At 41.3% G+C, this 22,010-nt stretch overlaps 2 protein-coding genes across 2 annotated transcripts in view; one reads left to right on the top strand and one right to left on the bottom strand.

The window, feature by feature from the left end:
- LOC147141677 (uncharacterized) overlaps positions 1-22,010 on the bottom strand; it is an 87,531-nt gene that overhangs the window by 6,387 nt on the left and 59,134 nt on the right. The window lies entirely within an intron of this gene.
- The window catches only part of LOC147141678 (dihydropyridine-sensitive L-type skeletal muscle calcium channel subunit alpha-1-like), a 75,490-nt gene that overhangs the window by 6,382 nt on the left and 47,098 nt on the right, over positions 1-22,010 (top strand). Inside the window, exons 3-17 of the mRNA XM_086039992.1 lie at positions 651-790; positions 1,053-1,195; positions 4,473-4,625; positions 4,987-5,192; positions 5,255-5,358; positions 5,486-5,631; positions 7,499-7,580; positions 9,270-9,430; positions 10,080-10,305; positions 10,846-11,053; positions 18,532-18,652; positions 18,739-18,853; positions 20,513-20,615; positions 20,698-20,767; positions 20,856-20,988. Coding sequence (XP_085896118.1) covers positions 651-790; positions 1,053-1,195; positions 4,473-4,625; positions 4,987-5,192; positions 5,255-5,358; positions 5,486-5,631; positions 7,499-7,580; positions 9,270-9,430; positions 10,080-10,305; positions 10,846-11,053; positions 18,532-18,652; positions 18,739-18,853; positions 20,513-20,615; positions 20,698-20,767; positions 20,856-20,988 — 2,111 coding nt within the window. The remainder of the gene's footprint in view (positions 1-650; positions 791-1,052; positions 1,196-4,472; positions 4,626-4,986; positions 5,193-5,254; positions 5,359-5,485; positions 5,632-7,498; positions 7,581-9,269; positions 9,431-10,079; positions 10,306-10,845; positions 11,054-18,531; positions 18,653-18,738; positions 18,854-20,512; positions 20,616-20,697; positions 20,768-20,855; positions 20,989-22,010) is intronic.

A 22,010-nucleotide genomic window follows, 5' to 3' on the forward strand; every position in this document is an offset into this window, starting at 1 on the left:
GTGCAATACAATAGTGAGTATTGTGACATGTGTAGATCTTTTAAAGTTAACTTGAGATCCTTAGCAGAATCCTGGAATTATTCCCCTTTTTTCTGTATTTCAACGGTAATAATGTTTTTTGCCTGCATTAAATCTAAATATTTGCCTTTTACTGGGTTTATGTGTCTCGGAAATGTGCAAATTTCGCGTGTCTTCCTGTGAGGGCCGTGTTTCTCACACCCTCAGTTCTCAGGCCGGCCAGCACCAGCCGGGCCACCTGCCGCCACAGCCGCCCGCTCACCAGTCAGCCCAGACTGGCTCCGAGGCAACCAGGTTGATCCTCATCCAATTTTCATGTACAAAGCAATATATTTTCTCACTTCTCACCTACACAAGATGGTGCTACCGATGTTATTAAATGCTTAAGATTTGAATTTATCAATCCAATACAGTTGAACTGATTGCACAACAAATCTCACAGTGCATGCAGAGATGAAGACGTTATTTGTGGATGACTAACAGAACGCTGTTGATTTTGTGCTGTGTTACTTCCTTTTTGTGATGGTGCTGTGGTCTTGAAGAGACATCAAATAATGCTTTGTCAATGAGTTGAGGGTGTGGATCTTTAGAGTTGTGTGTCACTTAATGATGTCATGGTTGTTGTCTTGTAGGAAAGCCTGGAATACCTTTTCCTCATCATCTTCTCTATAGAATGTTTCCTGAAGATAATTGCCTATGGATTTCTTTTTCATGCCGATGCTTACTTACGAAACTGCTGGAACATTTTAGACTTTGTTTGTGTATCAGTTGGGTAAGTTTTTGTTTTTGCTGGTTCCATTTATAGCAATATGAATAATATCTTTTGGATTCCTCAGTTAAAAAAAAATCTATGTTAATTGTTTAATTTCTTTGAAAATTGTAGCATACGTGTTTTTTATAACTTAATTAGGAGTATGAAGCATGCTTCTATTTGGTAGATTTCACTGCATACATAGGTTTTTGTGTATCAAAACTATCCCTTGATGTTCCAATTGTTAAGATGGCACTCAATCTAACACTTGTTGCTATTTCAGACTCTTTACAGTGGCTGTGGATGCTATTAATCATATCAGTGGAGTGGAGCCTGTAGTTGGAGAAAAGGGTGGTGGTTTTGATATGAAAGCCCTGAGGGCTTTCAGAGTCCTTCGACCTCTGAGGCTTGTGTCTGGAGTTCCAAGTAAGCAACATTTTTTTCAAAACTGATGTCACAATGACAACACCAGACAGCATTTTTCCACAGTTTTCAGAGCAGAGATTTTTAACCAACACTGAGCTGAAACTCATGGAATTCCTGAAGTACTTATCAGGTCAAACTCTAATAATACAATCCTCAAGTTATTCAAGTGCCTCGATTAAAAAAAACGCTTGGGGATATTTTTCTGCCTCAGGTACCCGTTTAATTGGTGTGAACCGTCGAGAAGACTAGTCAATCTGCAGCAACAACTGTTCATGCTATGCATGTTGGTAAAACGCTGCCAACATTGTGAGAGGGCCAACTTCAAAATGAAACATTTCCAAATACATTAACACACGGACATCAGTGCCTTGATACGTTTTTATTTTGAAGTTGTTCCTGGCAACGTGTGATGGCATGGCAGTTGACTTAACACGTCTTCTCACCAGGAAGTTGGATAGTTGGAGCCTAGTTTAAGTTTAAAACTGCCATCACAAACTGTTGCCACCAGCATCAACAACATCATCCTGTCACGTTCAAGCACTAATTAAGGACTCTAAAACACCTTTAATTAATTACGCTGACATATTATACAGCGTCTGTTGCCAGCATTAGCAGCTGGTAGCTAACACCCCCTTATCCTACCTTGTTCATATGCCCCATAAGCCTTTCTGTGAATTATGGGCACGATTGAACTATGCCACTTTGAGTCCACTTTCTATGACAGTTACAAACTTAAACAATGCAGAAACGCCATTTGTTGCAGCTTATAAGCAGAGGTGACAAATCCAGGTCCAGAAAGTCAATACTCTGCCATAGTTTAGCTTTAGCCACAGGTGCTTCTATTCAACCGGAAGGTAAACGGACTCTTGAGTAGAAACAGTGGCAGGAATTTCACTTTCTGTACCTGGATTTGCAGCCTCTGCTTATAAGAGAAAACATTTCAGACCCGGTTCCTGTTAACCCATTAAGGCCAGGAGCGCATAACTGCGTTTCTACCACTAGGGCCGGGAGCGATGTTGCGTCTTTCTACCCTTAAAGCCGGGAGAGCATATACGTCATTTTCTTTTTTTCATCCAATTCTCGGTCTCTTAACCAATGGAATGAATCAGAATATACACGTTACAATGTCGTGAGCCCACGGAGGATGTTCCGGAATTCTTTCGAGTCAATGGCGGACGCCGTCGTTCGCGGGAGCTCTGAAATGAGTAACGGCAGTGATATAGACGACGCGCTAGTGGACTCTTAACCAGTAGAACCAGTCGAACGCGATATAAGGTTAAGATACATATAGGCCTTACAATTCTAGGGCAGGCCAATAGGCACTGAGTTTTGTTTCTCATTAACTTTACATTAAATATCAGCAGTGCCAGATAACAAGGTGTTAATGTAAGGCTAGGCAATATAGGTAGAAAATCATACCCGCCGAGTATTTTTTGGCTTGATGGAGAATAGAGAGGTAATATACAGTGTACACAGACACACTCAACTACATGCGCACACACAAGTATACACAGTAGTGCCCTGAGATACTCATGATACTGTACCTCCACCACAAAGACATAAAAAATATGATCAGAACAACAACTATTGTCACTGAATACCTGTTAAGTGTCCCATCAAAACTACACTCAGCCACTCAGTATTCTTACAAGAATTCATAAAAGAACAGAATAATCTACCCACTGAAAACCATCACAAATGATAGAACCTTCCCCAAACAAAAAATAATAATCACTAGAGCAGCTATGAAGGGCCATCGCAGCCCAAGCCACTTTGGGGTACGGCATGTAGGAATTCTGGCACCTTGGGATACTGGCACATTCAAATTTTAAATGAATGAAAATGGCACAATAAACCTGTGGATTTTTTTTCCCACCAGGGCTGATACGTGTGCAAAGTTTCATGAGTATTCATGCATGTTTAGACCCTCATCTGTGGTCTCTTCTCAAGGTTTCTTTTTTCCTTAGAAGTGGGATTTTAAGTTTTTCCTTGCGTTGGGGGTTTTAATCATGGGTTGTCGCCAATCGTTGTCAGCTTGTGACCTGTGAAGGCCTTTGAGACACATTTGTGAGTAAGGGTTGTGAAATTCAAAAAACACTTAACTTTAGTCTTGCATTTGGCGTAGATTTTAACTCCTCTTTAGTTTTGATTGGCAACAGACACAAACCCATCGGAAATAATCCCTCAGATATAATATCTGCTACTGCGCATATGCTTCAATTATCTGTTCATGAATTTAGCTTGTGTGGTGAAATATCCATCCATCCATCCATTATTCATACCGATTTATCCTCACAAGGGTCGCGGGGGCACTGGAGCCTATCCCAGCTGTCTTTGGACAGTAGGCGGGGTACACCCTGAACCGGTTGCCAGCCAATCGCAGGGCACACAGAGACAAACAAATAAGTGCAATAAGTCAAACAAAATACTGTCATATAGATGTATTCAGGCCACGAGTATTTATATTCATGTGAAGTTTGGGATTTTTGGGGAGTATGTGTAAGGAAGTGATGAATCATTTCATCTTTTGTGGCAAAGGATATATGAAACGCAAAATTTGATGACCTGCTCCAGTCATACAGTATTGTAAAAACTCAAGATTTTTTTTTCCTGGCTGTTGTCACAGGTCTTGAGATTCTACAGCCCAAATCTGAGGTCAATCAAATGAAACCTCTAGGTCTAGGACAACAGTGCAAAAGTGTAAAAACGGAAAAATAGGTTACAGAGACATTTTTTTTTTAATTGTGCATGACAACTTTAAAATAGCATAACTTTCACCAGGCCTGATGAGTGTGCAAAGTTTGGTTAGTTTTCGTGCATGTTTAGGCCCCGAAAAATTTGATTCGTTGGCATAATAATAAAAATCGTAATCATAGTAATTATTGTAATTTCTACAAAAACAATTGGGACCTCGCAGCAGTCACTGCATGGGGCCTAATAAGAACCCTAGCCTGTCAGCAGTGACTTCTTTTAACTATATTTTCAGAGCACTACATGTGAGTAATGCAGTTATATTAAATAGGTATGAATAATGTAACTTCTAAGCGTATCTAAGTGTTTGTTTTTTTCTTTTCTTAGTTTCCTTATTCACCTGCCACGGGGACTACTCTGAGTTTTCTGCACATAATCCTTTACAAATAACCTATAGTCCAAATGGACCCACTAACACCACCGATTGCACAACCCCAAACATAAGTCTTATTGAAAATGGATTGATGACCTTTTCATGTATATCAAAATATTATTTGATTCTAAAATGCATTCTTTTCCTCCTTAGGCCTGCAAGTGGTCATGAACTCCATCCTGAAGTCCATGCTGCCATTATTTCACATAACTCTACTGGTCTTTTTCATGGTTACCATCTACTCTATAATGGCTCTTGAGCTATTCAAATGTAAAATGCATAAAACCTGCTACTACACAGGCACCGGTACGTTGTGCTATTGTTTTTTTGTTTTTGTTTTTTTACATAAAAACATACATTGTTGTCAGCTCAGACTATTGCTTTTAAAATGATAATTTATAGGATGCCTGCTGTCTGTATGTATTGTATGTTCCCTTTAGAAATTTTTGTAAGCTAATTTTGTTTTCTCTGGTTTGCTACAAAATTGTGTTAAGTGTTCTGTTTGGATGCTTTTAGGTGTTGTGTCTTTGTTTATGTGAAGGGCATTGAGTTGCCTTGTGTATAAAATGTGCAATATAAATTAAGATGCCTTCCTACATTGACAAAGCTTTATTTGTAATGAATGCAATGACGTACATGAAAATCTTGCCATTTTGTCCATTCTCAGACATCATTGCTACAGTGGAAAATGAAAAGCCTGCCCCATGTGCCCAGGCAGGGAATGGACGTCGTTGCTCCATCAATGGCACAGAGTGTCGAGCTGGCTGGCCTGGCCCAAACCATGGCATCACTCACTTTGACAACTTGGGATTTTCCATGCTGACTGTGTATCAATGTATTACTACACAAGGGTGGACTGACGTCTTATACTGGGTAATATATTATTATGGTCTAAAATTAGACCAGTCTCGTGTAACATAAACAATAATAAACAGGTAAATGATGCGATTGGAATGGAATGGCCCTGGATCTTCTTCACCACACTCATTCTGGTCGGTTCCTACTTCGTGCTCAACCTGGTTCTTGGTGTACTTAGTGGGTAGGAACACTTTTAGCCCTTTAACTTTTTAAACTATTTCATTTTAGTTTTTTATTTCATCATACCTCACTATTTTGACTCTGACATTTATATTGATTGATCTTTGTCTGGTCTTCTTTATCACTAGCGAGTTCACCAAAGAACGAGAGAAGGCCAAGTCCCGAGGTGAGTTTCAGAAGCTAAGGGAGACCCAGCAGCTGGATGAAGACCTGAAGGGTTATATGGAGTGGATCACCCAAGCTGAAGTCATGGATAATGACCATGAAGGACAGAGTAAGGCCCACACAACAAGGCTGAGGAATTGAATACTGTAAACAAATCATGTACACATACTTAAATAAAGTAAACGACCAGTTTTGGGGAAGCTACTTTGAAAATGTTGTGAGCTAAGCTAAAATTTGTTCTACATTAAAGCTGCAGTACATATCTTCTGTCAGAGCCATTGCTTTGATAGTCCGAGGATCTTCCATTTAAATTTGGAGGTGCTGGCTGCAAGGGAATTCTTAGGGAAAAGGTACAGACCTCCAAATATTTTGATTTGCGTAGCCGACCCATCCATCTATTCCATGTATCGCTTATCCTCACTAGGGTTGTGGCTATGCCGGAGCCTATCCCATCTTATTTTGGGAGATAGGCAACATGTACCAGAATGTAGGAGGAATCGAGAATACTCTGCGAGAACCCAGTCAGGCACACAAGCAAAATTTACACAGGAAGGTCAGAGCCCAGATTTGAACTACCGAGCTCTGAACTGTGAGGTACATGTGCCACTTTGAGGCCAACCTGTCAAACAATATAAAAATGGCATGTTTCCTTTTTCTTTTCATATTTGATTACTATGAAGAAACAATCTGCCTGTACCATGAGACACTCTTTCACTGTAATATATCCTGCATTGTGCCATGTTTTTGTTCATAAAAATTAAAATTCCTCCTGTTTGCTCTCACTGTCCTGAAGCCAGGTAGCAGCACACTGTCATTGGTAAAATGCACGTGTAGGTAGGTCTCCATCAGGCATATCATTTGCCAATGATTTAACGTTCTCCATCATGATAACTGGAACAAGGTCTCCACTTCCTTGCCTGCACTTTCACCCTTGCTTTACATCCACACCAACATTTTTGCCTCCTTTGAAAGATCTTTGTATTGGGCTCATGGCAGCGGCAAGCGTCAAAAGCTCGTTGAATGTTTAGCAGAGCATTGGAACAGTGACACCTCGTCTTAAATCATGTACATAGTGCAAGAAATTGTGGTGAAAGTTTGCGAATATATGCCAGCGGACCCATGACAGCCCCCATAGGGAGCATTGTCTATAAGGCGTCTAGTTACGATACAAACACAATTAAAAATAATATTGTGCAACAATATTTTCATAAAAACAGTAACGTTCATCAGTGTGAACAATAAATATTTTGTCTTTGAAGTGTACTCATTTAAAAATGGGATGAAAATAATTTGAAAATGATTGTATTCTGTTGTTATTTACATTTTATATATTATATATTTGGGGTTTGTACAAAGGAGTGCTCATCTGAATAAGGATGAAATAAATTCCGAAGGTAACTGCACTGGAGTTCTGTTAAAGAACAAGCTTTTCAAGTTTTATCATTACTTCTATAGTTATCATACCTAACAGATAATAAATGGTCATTTCAGTTGTGATGAATCTTTATGTACTTATCATGTTAACATCTCCACAAGCTATCCACGTGAAATTGACATTTAAAAACCAAACAAAAGTGATTAAATTAAGTAAGTAAAGCAAAAAAAAAACATCTCTAAATCACTTTGGACTATTATTGCAGCTTTGACGAATTGGAATATACATTACAGTTGTGCTCATAAGTTTACATACCCTAGGGCTAAGCACAAACTTAATATATCGCCGTTCACCACTAGCTGGCAGGCAGACTTGTTGTGCTCACAACTGTATCAGTGGTTTTACGATCACACCCTGCTGTACTACACAAACAGATACTGGTACAAGATAATGCAATGCAGCTTCTCTGAAATCCTACCGCTCGACGAAGTATGTTCTCAATTATCTTTGTCACTCATAAAGGAAGTAATAGAACTTTTGGAGAGCACAGGCGGTCACAGTAACTGCACTAACCAGTATGGAAATGTATTATTCTTTTCAGGTTTGCTCCCCAACGAAAATGGAGGATCCGAGGCAGGAATTGTCGGTAAAATGGACACGATGCAGTTAATAATGTATTACTAGTAGGTGTTGGTTTTTTATTCCCATCAGTGGCGGCTGGTGCTGTTTTCTCCAGGGCAGGCGCTATACACACACACACATATATATGTGTGTGTGTGTGTGTATATATATATATATATATATATATATATATATATATATATATATATATATATATATATATATATATATTATACAGTACATACAGAGGAACCTGTAATTACGAACTTAATTGGCTCCGTGAGCCCGTTAGTAACTTGAAACGTTCATAAATTTAGGTAATATTTCCCATTGAAGTGAATGGAAATTCAATTAATCCGTTCCAGCCCCAAATTAAATTATATTTACCCACTTTTTTAATCAGTGTGTGGTTGAAAATAAATATAATGCAATATAGAAAGTGATAACACACCCTACTATAAAGAAATAAAACACTTAAAAATATTACTATTTATTGCTCGGTAACTTTATGAGAGGATTGGAAAAAGTGTAAGTGCTACAGCTCCTAATTGAAAAAGTATTTTTTCATAATATCATGGAGAAAATCTGATGTATTATGTCTGTTACTTTTCTAATTCATTAATTTATTTTACTATACCAATTCAGAGAAACTTGTCTTAAAGAAAAAAAATAATTCATTGTGATGTCACATTGTTATCTAAAAGCTAAATTCACACTTGGCATATGGCTCAGTGGTAGAGTGGTCATCTCCCAACCCTCAAATTGTGGATTAAATACCCCTGGCTCTTGCGAGCATGTCAATGTGTCCTTGAGCAAGATACTGATCCTGATGCTGCGCCATCAGTAGGTAGATGTGATGTCAGTGTGAAGTGCTTTGAGGGTGAAAGGATTGTCGGTAGGTCGCACTTCCACCTCGTGACAACATGCGGGGATGGCTATATGAAATGATTACACTGTTCTCTTAAATAAAAATGTGGCTACATTTTGATATATAACTTTTTTTACGCGAAAATGAAATGATTCCTGTATGTCACAAATGCAACAGCGATTTGTGATTGGATGATCGTGAATGCAGAGGTGAAACTTCCACCTACATATGCAGTTTGAAAATGAAATGAATGAAATGAGCTGACATATGAAATGAGCTGACATTATTATTTCGATCCGCGTTTGTTAATGTTGAGCTTGTGCTGGTACATTCTGCTCTCGAAAGATGTTTAAGTGACTTCACTGAGTTACTTCAAGTCTCTCCCGCCGTTTTCAGCATCTGCAGCTCTGCAATTGTAAATATTGTCAACTGACTCAAATTGATCATGGATGTGGGGTGGCAGGGGAGGACAGGCGCTCAAAATCAACGCCCTAACTTTTACAAGTCTTTCACATTATACTGAACCTAGTTCGCACGTCAAACTTTTTACAAGAGTCCCTAGGAAAACGTCTTAGAGCCCAAAATCGGAAGTGCTATACAAACGATAAATGAATTAGCATTTAACATCGTTAGCAGAATCATATGTATCCTGCTTGTCTAAAAATAGATACAGCATACATATATTTTTGAGTAATTTAATTTTCATTATTTCATTTTGTCTTATTGACTCAGCTGAGTGGTAGGGTGTTGTCGCCCTTGCGCTCTTTATTGACCAGCCATCACTGATCCCATACCTGTTTTTTTTTTTTTACTCCTTACTTTACATTGTGATTGTGTAACAATTTCTCTAAATGCAGCTTCTTTCTCCTTCCCGTTTGCACAGTAAACTGGCTCGCAAATGGAATCGCTGGTTACGCCGGAAATGCCGGGCATACGTTAAGTCCAAACTTTTCTACTGGTGGGTGATTATGCTAGTCTTCTTCAATACGCTAGCTATTGCAACAGAACACCACAAGCAGTCTGAAAGGCTCTCAAACTGGCAAGGTCAGACCACTGCTTCCCTAAAATTTCTGCATGCATTGAGTTGGCCAATGAAACACATACTATGATTACTAATTTTTTTTAACCAAAACCACAATGATTGCTTGCAGATGCAGTGAGGGTTATATAGGAAAAGTACACACATACTGTACATACTTTGTTTTTGTCTTTCTATATCTTTCAATTTAACTCTACGCTTCAGTCAGAAAATAATTTGGTCATTCAACCACCAAAACTAAACTCTATTCAATCTATATTTAATGTTATTCTACCCCTTTTGTGGTGTGTTATCAGCTATATCAGCTAAAGGATGAAAAAAAGAAAAAAAGCTCAGTTATTTTTACTGTTGCATTTTTGCAACAGAGCCTTAACCAATCAACATTTGCCTGTGGAGATCCATCAAATATATTCTATATGACAATATTATGGTATCATGTGTTGATCCCTCAGTAAGTGTAAAATAATGAGATGACAATATGATCCATTTCCAAATCCGATATTTTCATTGCTTAGAATAGATTAATATAAATCATTTATTTAAAAAGTGCATTATTTGAAATCTACTTGAATAACTCTTGTAATTCTTGTCTTGTATTTTTTTCTTTGGGCAACACTGGATATCGTGGGCTGAAACGACATCCACAATGAACAGACAACACCAACAATCTGCTGCTGTCCATGTTTTTCCTGGAGATGTTTATGAAGATGTACGCTCTCGGCTTTTCTTCATACTTCATGTCACTCTTCAATCGTTTTGACTGCTTTGTGGTGTCCACTGGCATTATGGAGCTCATCCTGGTTCAAATGAACATTATGTCAGTTATGGGCATCTCAGTTCTGCGCTGCATACGCCTGCTACGCTTGCTCAAAGTCACCAGGTAAATTTGTGCAGTCACGACTATTACACATTTTAAGCTCTTCATGTTCAGTTGATAGATAGATGGAGGAAAAGATAGGAAAATCAATGGATGTAGATAACTTTTAGTCAACTTAATTTGTTTCAGGTCAATTAAAATATTTCAAAATATTTAAGCATGATCAACCTAAACATCCATCCATCTATTATCTATACCGCTTGTCCTCACAAGGGTCGCGGGCGTGCTAGAGCCTATCCCAGCTGTCATCGGGCAGTAGGCAGCGGACAGTTCAGACCTCGAACTGGATGCCAGCCAATCGCAGGGCACAGAGAGACAAACAAACACACACACTCACAATCACACCTAGGGGCAATTTAGAGTGTCCAATCAACTTACCATGCATGTTTTTGGAATGTGGGAATGTTTTGTTAAATTGATTAAGGGAATTATGAAGAAGGTTTGCTGGAGGTAAAAATGTGTTGAGTGGAACAATGAAGGTTCTAGTAAGTGACTGCTTCTACCTGAATAATTGTATTGTTGCTCTGTTCTTGTTTACTTTAGATACTGGACCTCTCTCAGTAATCTGGTGGCTTCCCTCTTGAACTCAGTCCGTTCCATTGCCTGCTTGCTGCTACTGCTCTTCCTCTTTATTGTCATCTTCTCACTGCTGGGTATGCAGGTGTTTGGAGGAAAGTTCAACTTTTCGGACCAACCAAAACCACGCAGCACTTTTGATAGCTTCCCTCAAGCCCTGATAACCGTTTTCCAGGTACAGGAAGAATAAATTAAGTTAAGCACTGAATTTTTTTGTGGGCTTTACAAGTGGTTCTGGAGCATTTATAGGCAACATAAGTAAGCAAATACACTTCTTGCCTGTCATATGAAATGTATTGAGCACTGTCAGTGAAAAATAGCACCTGGCTGTCACACGTGCAGTGACAATATATTTCACAGAGCTGGGCAGTCCGTCCCTGGGCCGGACCGGTCGGACCCTCCGACCCGGCCGGATACCCATTTTTGGGGCGGAGGGGTGGGGGGTGACAGATTTTTAAAAATGGCTGAACTAAGCAGGGCCGGAAGTGGATTTCAGTCCAGCCCACTAATCGGCCCTCATGCGTGTGATGTACTTGCGAGGCGGCCAAATTTCATCTCAGCCTACTCGATGAAAGGCTTCTTTTTAGGCTTCTTTCAAAACAACTTGTGTCCTGGAATATATTCAAGCAGTGCGCAGCACTCAAGTATGACACTGGCACATCATACACTTTCCTACTTCTGGAAATACGCCATAGCAAAACTGCTGTGTAGTGGTTTGCTGGCATGCTTTTATGTTGAAGGGCGGGAAGTGTGAAGGAGGGGAAGTGTGGAAAATAAGTAACTTGTTGAATGCTTGCAGACTTGTCGTCTGTTGGACTCAAATAATCATACAATACGACAAAACCTACCCCAGGGCTCGCAATGGAACTAAGTACATGCAGCTGGGTAATTACGTGAGTAAGTGGCGCGTTTGAAGCGTGTCCACAGCGGGTTTGAATTGTAAGTTAGCCAACTAATTTCTTAAAAAAAACCCTCTTCCGTTAGCATCTCTCCCGCGGGGGCATCATGCGCGTTTTTTTATTTTATCTTGGGGGGGCGCGGGGTTAGGGGGGGAACGGGGCGGGGGGCGTCAATGTTTATGAATATGGCCGGGGGGTCGGGGGGGGGGGGTACCCAGGTCAGGGGTTGAGGGTCGCAGACGGACGGGCAAAAAAGGGTGAAGTGCCCAGCTCTGATACTTCAGACCACAATGCCAAACAGAGCAAACAGACTAACAAGTTAAAGACTTGTTACATTGCTTTAACAAATGCTGAAAATTGAGGATCATTAACCAAATGTTTTAAGCAGAAAATGCAAGGCCTATTTTTGACTGATTGTGCTTGATGCACATATCATTTGGCTTAATTAGTCATTAACAGGGCTCTGCACTAAATTTTGCAATGGTAGCACTGATGCTCCCAACCTTTTCAGTTGGTCGCACCAGCAGTGGATTTGGTTGCGCTCTTTTGGGGACGATACAGTAGGCTATAACCATATTAGCTGATGTATAGTTGTCTCAGTTGGCATGCGGTATTCGGATGATGTAAAGATTGACCATGACTCAGGGTATATTTGCAAAATATTTTGCTCTAACAAGAACAGTTTGCATCAAGCAGTGGTTGACAAAATACGTCATTTTCCTATATAACTTGAAAAGAAAACATAAAAAAAGAAACCCATTCCAAGACAAAAACTCTGTAAAAAGCAGTGAATTAATAGCTGACATCTAAACAACTTCAAATTTGTTTTATGTTTGTTAGTTCTACAAAATACCACAGGGATACTAATTAGAATGCTTTTTATAACATTCATCCATTATCTGAACCGTTTTATCCTCACGAGGTTCGCGGGCATGCTGAGCCTATCCCAGCTGACGTCAGGGAGTAGGCGGGATACACCCTGAAATGGTTGGCAGTCAATCACAGGGCACACATAGACAAACAACAATTTACACACACAATCACATCTAGGGAAAATTCAGAGTGTTCAATCAACCTACCATGTATGTTTTGGGAATGTATAGGAGGAAACCAGAGGACCCGTAGAAAACGCATGCAGTGCCGAGTTAGGATGTTCTCCTAACTCAACACTGCCGTAGCCCAGATACGGACCCACGACCTCAGCACTGTGAGGGAGACGTGCTAACCAGTCGACCACCGTGCTACCGCATTTCGAAAATTTTGAAACACCTTAGAACAATTGAACAATGAAAACAGGGCAAACAGGTCCTTGGAGGATGCAGTCAACATGGCTCTTCACAGGATCCTGCAACACCTGGAGACCCCTTGGACCTATACCTGGGTGCTCTTCATGGACTTTAGCTCCGCCTTCAACACCATCGACCCTCTGAACCCCTTCAATAAACTCATGGACATGGACATCAACATTTCCTTGTGCCACTGGATCAGGAGGTTCCTCTGAGAAAGGACACAGCGAGTTAGGATGAATGGCCTCTCATCCCGACCTCTGACCCTCAGCACCGGCGCCACTCAGGGGTGTGTCCTGTCACCCTGGTTGTTCTCACTATACACAGACACATTCACATCATCACACAGTTCAGTCTCAATCCTCAAATATGCAGATGACACCACAATAATTGGACTCATCACCAACAATAACGAAAAACATTACTGGGAGCAGGTGGAACAAGCAGTCACTTGGTGCCAGAACAACAACCTTCAGCTCAAACCATCAAAAACAAAATAGCACTGTGTTTATTATAATTATAATAAAGGAACTCAAGGGGGATCATGACATTTCCAAGCAAAATGTATCGGTATCGTATTGGTATCGGCCAATACTACCCTGTATTTACTTGGTATCGGATCGATCCCAAAATTCCCAGTATCGCACACCACTATACACGGTATTTTAATTTATATAAAGGTTTTAAGAATAAATCGATCTCAAGGCGGTCTCCAATTGCCCATGTCACATGCACGGCCAACTACATCATCTGCAAGGGGAAATCTTGCAGCTTTACCTGTATACGATTTCTGACCAGTTTTCATTATGCCACAACGAAGCTGAAACCAGCACTCTGCCCTTCGTGTGACGCGGATAGCTGTCCCCATTACACTTCTCAGCACCAGGTCAGCTTGCGATTTACTAAGTAGTAAGGCGACAGCAACAGTGATGCAAAGGCATGCCAGCTCTGTTTCCATCTGCCAGACTGCACACAGAAAATGGAATCCCATTCCCTACATGTGTCAGGTTATATCCTTCCTGTTAAAATCCCCAAAATAAATGTCCAAGTCTGGATGTTTATTTTCCCACGTTTTAACGGCCACCCAATTTAAGGATTCACTATTTGCTTTATAAAGGCACAATACGACCCGCTCTACATTTCGGCAACGGAGACTACGCGCTTGTCTATTTCATCCAGTGGTGCATGTGGAATTATAAATATTGTTCCGTAATACGGTTTTAAAAGACTGTGGGCCCTATTTTTGTAGACAGCAACACGTGCACTCAGCGTAAAAAATGGTGCATGTTGATTTTCGTGCTGGGACAATCAATCAATCAATCAAAAACTTTATTTGTCCGCAAGGGGCAATTTAAAGGGCGTAACGAGCATCATTGTAGGACAACACAAACACATAATAAAAAACAAACATCAATTACAAAAGGAAAACCTCAGGAGGCCATCAAAGATCATACCCAGGTATCTGTACTCATCCACCACCTACACAGGCTCCCCCCGCATATTGGTAGTAACAGCCTCTGCCAGTTGTCTCTGCTTGCTGGAGAATGACACAATATCACCTCTTTGGTCTTGGTAGGATTCAGCTGGAGACAAGCGCCCTCACACCAAGCAATGAAGTCCTGCAGAGCAGAGCTATTATGAAAGTTGGCGGCAGAGAGAGCAAGGCTATGTCGTCAGCTAATTTTACCAAATGACAATTTGGCTGAGTGTAACTGCAGTCATTGGTGTAGACTACACTCCACAGCCCTATGGGGGAGCCGGTGGAGGTGTAGAGGATGTTGGAAAAAGAGCCGTCAACAAGCACCCTCTGTGACCAGTTGGTTAAAAAGTCCACATGGTGAGTTGGTGATCCAGATTGAAGTGGGTTATTAACTTATCTGCAAGGATGTGTGGTTACATGGTGTTGAAAGCAGAAGAGAAGTCCGCAAAAATAGGAGCCTGGCGATGGTGCTGGGGGTCTCCTGATGTGTGTAGATAGTCTCCATGATGAATATCTTGGCATCATCCACTCCCCTGCCAACCCTGTATGCGAACTGCAGCGGCTCCATCAAGGGTTCAACAGACTGGGTGATGGAGTTTTTGACAATCCTCTCCATCGCCTTCATTATCAGAGAGGTCACCGGCCTCAGGTCGCTTAATGCTTTGGTGGGACCCTTCTTGGGAATGGGAATAATTGTGGAATATTTCCACTTCTGAGGCACTATGCAGCAGTTCATGGAGGTCTGGAAGCTGCTGGAACACCTCCCCGAGCTGCTCAGCACAGTGCTTTAGGGTCCTCCCACAGATGTTGTCAGGACCAGCAGCAGAACTGAGTTTAGTCCTCTCACCACCTCTTCCCTGCTGAAGGTGATAGATGAGTCGCCAGGATGGAATGAGATGAATGTCTTTAACCCTGTACTGTTGTGCCTTTCAAATCTTGAAAAGAATGAGTTGAAGTCATTTGGTAGAGTAGTTGTATTGCAGCCATCAACCTGGATATGTTTCCGACTTGATGTTTTGCGTTTCACAGCTGCCATATTTCTCAGGCCCTGCCAGGCAGAACAGAGGGGTCTCCTTTCCCCTGGGTAAAGAAGGACCTCCACCTTGTTCTTGTAGTCCAGCTTGGCCTTTTTATGGCACGTTTGACCTCTCTGCAGACCGCCTTCTTTTCCTCCTCTGATCCGGTGAAAATAATCTTTTTTGTCTTATTGAGTACTTGTTTTAGTTCTTTAGTGGCCCAGGGTTTATTTTGGGGGAATATTGTGATGGTTCTGGTAGGAATTATACTGTCCACACAAAAGGAGATGTATGCAGTCACTGCGTGCACCTGCTCATCAATATTACTAGAGGACGGTAAACAATTCCAGTGAGTCGTGTCAAAACAGCTCTGTAGCAAGTAACAAGCAGTCAACACTGTCTGGAGACCATTGTTTGATGTTCTGGGTTATTTTGTCTATCCTTTTGACAACAGGTTGATAAGCTGGAGCAAGCAAAATGCTGTTATGGTCTGCAGAGCCTAAAAGGGGAAGGGGAACAGCTCTCTAAATGCTATGGTTTTATTCCCGATGAATAGAACCATAGCATTTCTCAAATGTCTTTTCAAGCTGTGTGGAACAGTCAAAGTACTGATGAAATCCTTTCAGAGATTTGTCAAGTGAACAGTGGTTAAGGTCGCCCATAGGAAATTTGGGAGCATCTGGAGAAATTGATTCTAGCCTGTACAGAGTGTTCTTGACATGTTCAGTAGCAGCAGAAGCTTTTGCTTTGGGGTGGATATAAATCAAAATAATAAAAACATTTGAGAATTCCCGTGGAAGGTGAAATGGGTGCAAGGAAACAGCCAACAGTTCAATATCGGCGTTACACAACTCTTCCCTGACCACCACAGATGAACACCAGAGTGGGTTGACATAGATGCAGACCCTTCCACCATGATACATCCTAGTGAGTGCCGAGTCTCTGTCAAGCCTCAAGGGAGAGCCAAAATCGTCTATATGCAGGGCATCCTTACTGTCGTTTTCGTTTCGCCATGTCTCAGTGAATTCTAGAACTGATGCGGTCCGATATTCATACATGTGATTGATATTAGCTTGCAGTTAATCCACTTTATTGAGGAGTGAGCGTACATTAGCCAAGATGACTGAAGGAAGTGTCCAATGCTTCACTTTTCCACGCTTTAGTCTAGCTCCAATCCCAGCCTTTTTCTTCCCCCTCTGTGTTACCTTCTTGTTATGGTGAAGCGTGTCCTGAAGAACAGGTGTGTGGTTACGTTGTATCACCTCCGGTAACTCCTCGGTGAAAACACTTTGGTTGGACAGCAATCGCAGCTGCAGTAGCAGGTCCCTGGGATATGTAATACCCTGAATGTCTGGGAGACTGTATCCACTTGATAGGCAGAAAAAGTGGACCACAAGTGTACAGTAGGAACACCGTAACGCACAGGATCCTTGTATAATCCATCATACTGTGGTGTTGGAGCTATTGCTAACTAGCACGAGCCATTAGCTTCTGTGCTATAAACAGTCTCAAACAGCATCTGACAAACTCCACACAGTGACCTTGCACAGGCGCAAGTAGTCCAATATACTAAAGATCATTGGCAGTACGCATGAAAAGACATTAAAACGACATAAAATACACATACAACAGGTGAAATAGCTGCTAGTTACGCCACCGATCACCACACAAGCAGTGAACCGAGTAAGTCTGCTTTACAGAGTTTGGCTACGCCTCACTGGGTCTTCCAGTGAACCAAGGGCATTTTCTATTACACGCTACCTGACAATTTGGCAACAGAATGTAGACTACACTTTAGACTAGGTGAAAACAGGTCTAAATTGTGGTGGAGGTGGTGTAATGCAATTTTGGTGGATTTGATTCTGGACAGATTCTGCGTTTCGTTGATATGTGTGGCGGATGTCAGCATATTTCATTCATCAATATGACAACAGCATGAAAAGAACCCTTTGAATTATTGTAAAAATAAATCCATTGAACTCATTATTTTTATTATTATTATTATCACCATCATTATCATCTTTAATACCTTTTCAAAAGCACCCCAGTTGCGACGCAACGGGTGTGTGTGTGTGTGTTTTGGGTATATCACACACAGACGCAAGATCATGGGTTGAAGGTGGTCTCCAAGTGCCCACTTGGCAGCGAGCAACTTTACATCATCCATAAGTGGAGATCTTGCAGTTCCTTATTATAAACATACTTTGCGTGTGCCGACCTCCTTAACGAACTCCAGCGAATCAGTTATGCTGGTGTGTCTCAGATGTTGAAACTAAGCCCACACAATTTGTGGCCCTAAATCCGGTTATAAAATTGGATTTGGGTGAAAAATAGGGGTGAGGTTTAAGATAAACAGACTGCGTTCACCTGTACATGGGCTAGAAGTGCATTTGAGGTCTTTTGTTAATGAAAGTAATAAGTGACGGAAGATGGTTAATGCCATTTAATTAAATGAGTGGATATGTAACAGGCCTGTTGCTGGCCTTTGGCCGGTGCTGTCATAGAGAACAGTCCTGTCGTGCTGATAACGTCATGGCCTCATGCTACATACCGTATAATTGATTAGTCTGTGATTATCACAAAATGTTGAGATTTTTGGGGGGAATCTGGCGAGATTCCCATGGGAAGGGAGTCAACTTAACCTTTAGTTATGGGATTTGGATAGTACAGGATAAAAAGTTCACTTTTCCAGTCGGAAAAAAAAAAAAAAAAAACATGGCCAGATACGCAGCCATTTTTAATGTAGCTGACCTCCAAAATGGGAGTGGTATGTGAGTGGCTGTCATTCTGAACGAAAGCAAGACGAGAGTGGGAGTTGTTTTCACTGGGAGTGGGATGGGACACTTTTTTTTTTACTATGGCCCGGGAGTGGGACAGGATTTTTTTTCTGTGGGAGTGGGATGGGACGGGAGGGAAAATCCATTTGCGTGTCACCCTCTACCTCTAACTCCCACCCCTCCACACTTTTTCAGATTCTTACAGGAGAGGATTGGAATGCTGTTATGTATGATGGTATAATGGCACATGGGGGACCCAGTATGCCTGGAATCCTCGTCAGCATCTACTTCATCATCCTGTTTGTTTGTGGAAATTGTATCCTTTAAATTTGCCTGCATGCATCTTTCCCAATAATCAAATTAACATTATTAGTTATATTCTTTGACCTGAAAATGATTCAGTCATTCTTTTAAATGTCTTCCTGGCCATTGCAGTCGATAATTTGGCTGAGGCTGAGTCTTTAACTTTGGCACAGAAGGAGAAAGCAGAGGATAAGATGCGAAAGAAAGCACTCAGGTTATCTATCATAATGCATGCACAATAACTACAAAAGGGAACTGTTCTATGACAGGGATGGGCAACTTAAATGCTGGAGGGGGACACCATTTTTTATCAGTGCTACAGGGGGGCAGATAGGATCACACACTTGCTAAACAGATGTATCACAAAAATGCATTTTTGAACATGGACAAAATATGTCATAAAAATAATAAACCAGTCTACATGTGTTTTGTTGACTTTGAGAAGGCGTTCGATCATGTCCCTTGGGGATTTATGTGTGAGGTCCTTCAGAAATATGGAGTACCGAACCCCCTGATAAATTCTATTCAATCTCTGTACAACCAATTTCAGAGTTTAGTCCGCATTGCTGGCAGCAAGGTTGATTCATTTCCAGTGAGGTTTGAACTCCACCAAGGTTGCCGTTTTTCACCTACTATGTTCATAACCTTGCCATGGGTGCACCCTGACCCTGCCGAGTGTGTAGAACTGGCCCGCTGTTCCACGGCTGGGATGAATACCACATTGCTCCTCCTGCATCCGAGATTAGACCTCCTGATGCACCCTCCTGTCTAGCACCCCTGAATAGACCTTTCCAAGGAGGCTGAGGAATGTAATTCCTCTGTAATTGGGGAACACCCTCCGGTCTGCCTTTCTAAAAGGGGGGACCTCCATCCCGGACTGCCAATCCAGAGGGAGTGTCCCCGATGTCCATGTAATGTTGTAGAGGCGTGTGAACCAGGACAGGCCCACAACCCCCCTCATACAACCCAGGGCTTTGTCACCGAGGAGCTTTTTAACCACCTCGGTTACTGCAACCACCGAGATAGGAGAGCCCACCTCTGAGTCTCCAGGCTCTCCTTCCTCAGTGGAAGGCATGTCGGTGGAATTGAGGTCTTTGAACTATTGTCCCCACCGACTCACAACGTCCGTTGAGGTCAGCAACACCCCATCTCCACTATAGTCAGTGTTAATGGTGCACTGCTCACTCTTCTGAGACGCTGCATGGTGGACCAGAATTTCTTCCAAGCCGTCCAGAAGTCGTTTTCCATGGCCTCGCTGAACTCCTCCCGCGCCCGAATTTTTGCCTCTGTGACCACCGAAGCGTGTTTTACTGCACATATATTTAACGTTGAATGCTTCAAACAATAAATCACTCATAGAATTATTTACTTAGCAATGACTGTTCAACAATGCATATTGCACACATACATGCACACACATATATTTTTAAATAAATGTAGACCCCCAATCATTTTAGTGCTAATGGTCATTTTTATGTGAAACAATTTTCAATGACCAAATAAATCAGGTGATTAACTTTCACTTATGTGCACTACAATGAGCCGTGGCAGTTTGTATTCCAACAAGTATAGCGTTTGCTACAGTATATATCCATCCATTTTCTGAACCACTTATCCTCACCAAGCGTGCAATAAAGTTGTCGTTAGTTGTAGTCTGCGCATTACTGGACATCATAATCTAGCGATGAAACTTCACTTACGTACACGCATACAAGAAAAGCCTGGTGGCTCACCAGGCTTATATTGTACTGGGGGAAATCCTGTGCACTCATGGTTATAATTTAGGACATCTGTCTAAGCATTACACTGAATACAAAAGATGCAATATGTGATATAAACAACTAATAAATCATATTAATATCCTGATTTCTAGGGCCAACTTGCCCAACAAGACTTCTGAGGAAAAAGCTAATCTTGCAAAGAAATTAGCTGAACAGAGAGCCAAGGGTGTTGAAGGAATCCCCACTACTGCTAGAGTAAGAGACTTTTCATCAAACTTTAAAATAAAATAAATGTATTTCACTGCTTTGTGCATTCAATAAAATGTTTAACTTTCAGCTCAAAATTGATGAGTTTGAGTCAAACGTGAATGAAATTAAAGACCCATTCCCTCCAGCTGACTTTCCTGGTAAACACAATGCTTCAATATTACATTTGTCATTGTATCAAAAAAAATCTGAACAATACATGCCAATCCCTGTCTTGATTTTACTTAGGTGATGATGAAGAAGAGGACCCTGAGATCCCAGAAAGCCCAAGACCTCGTCCAATGGCTGATCTTCAGTTAAAGGAAGAAGCAGTTCCAATGCCAGAAGCCAGTTCCTTTTTCATCTTTGGACCACAAAACAAGTATGATGGTGTTGAATGTTTTTTTTTTGTATTTTTTCAGAACTGACAAAAAAAGATAATTATAGTGGTACTTTGACTTTTGGAAGATGTTCTTTTTCTGCTGCTACCTCTTCGTACTTTGTACGTTAGTGCAGCAGTGGACAAAGAGTAATAGAACTTGTTCCGAGTGAAGTCAAAACAAGCTCAAAGGAAACAAATTACAGGCGTATTTTGTTTCCAGACGTGTTAAATAAATACAAAATAGATTAAAAAAAAAAAGCTCGTTTTTTCTTTTTCAATTTTCAACTTTAAGTTTTAGGCCTCCTTACAGTTTGAGGCCACATTACCCTGAGATTGCCTGATCTTGGAAGCAAAGCAGGGTTGAGCCTGATTGTGACTTGGATGGGAGACTTCCTGGGAATACCAGGTGCTGTAAGCTTTTGCACCTCAATTGCAAAATCTAGCTTTAACAAAAGATTTCAAGTTCTGTAGCTGCTTGGTAGTAGCTAACCACATGTTATCCTGACAGGCTGACAGCTGCAAATGCTAACAGTCTGCATCCGTTGCCTGTGGAAAAAGAGAGGAGAAATTCAAATAGAACAAATAGAGAATGCTACCCACCCCACAACTCACTCGCAAAAGCAAGCTTTCACGACAGACATCAAGTACTGTAGCAGCTAACCACATGCTGGCCTTAGAGGCTGAGAGCTCAAAATAATAGCAGTCTGCATCCCTTACTTGTGGAAATATTGAGGTTAAAATCAAATACAACAACTACAAACATCTTTTACCAGCTCACTCACAAAAGCAAACTGTTACAACAGATGTCATTACTGTAGCTGCTTGGTAGAAGCTATCCACATGTTATCCTGACAGGCTGACAGCTGCAAATGCTAACAGTCTGCATCCGTTGCCTGTGGAAAAAGAGAGGAGAAAATCAAATAGAACAAATAGAGAGGTCCGCTGATAGTGTAGTGGTACACACGCCTGAGTTGAGTGCGGGCAGCGTGGGATCGATTCCCGCTCAGTGACAGTGTCTATGT

Source organism: Filicampus tigris, chromosome 9 (genome assembly GCF_054856515.1).
Source record: "Filicampus tigris isolate MCC_2025a chromosome 9, RoL_Ftig_1.0, whole genome shotgun sequence".
Taxonomy (NCBI): domain Eukaryota; kingdom Metazoa; phylum Chordata; class Actinopteri; order Syngnathiformes; family Syngnathidae; genus Filicampus; species Filicampus tigris.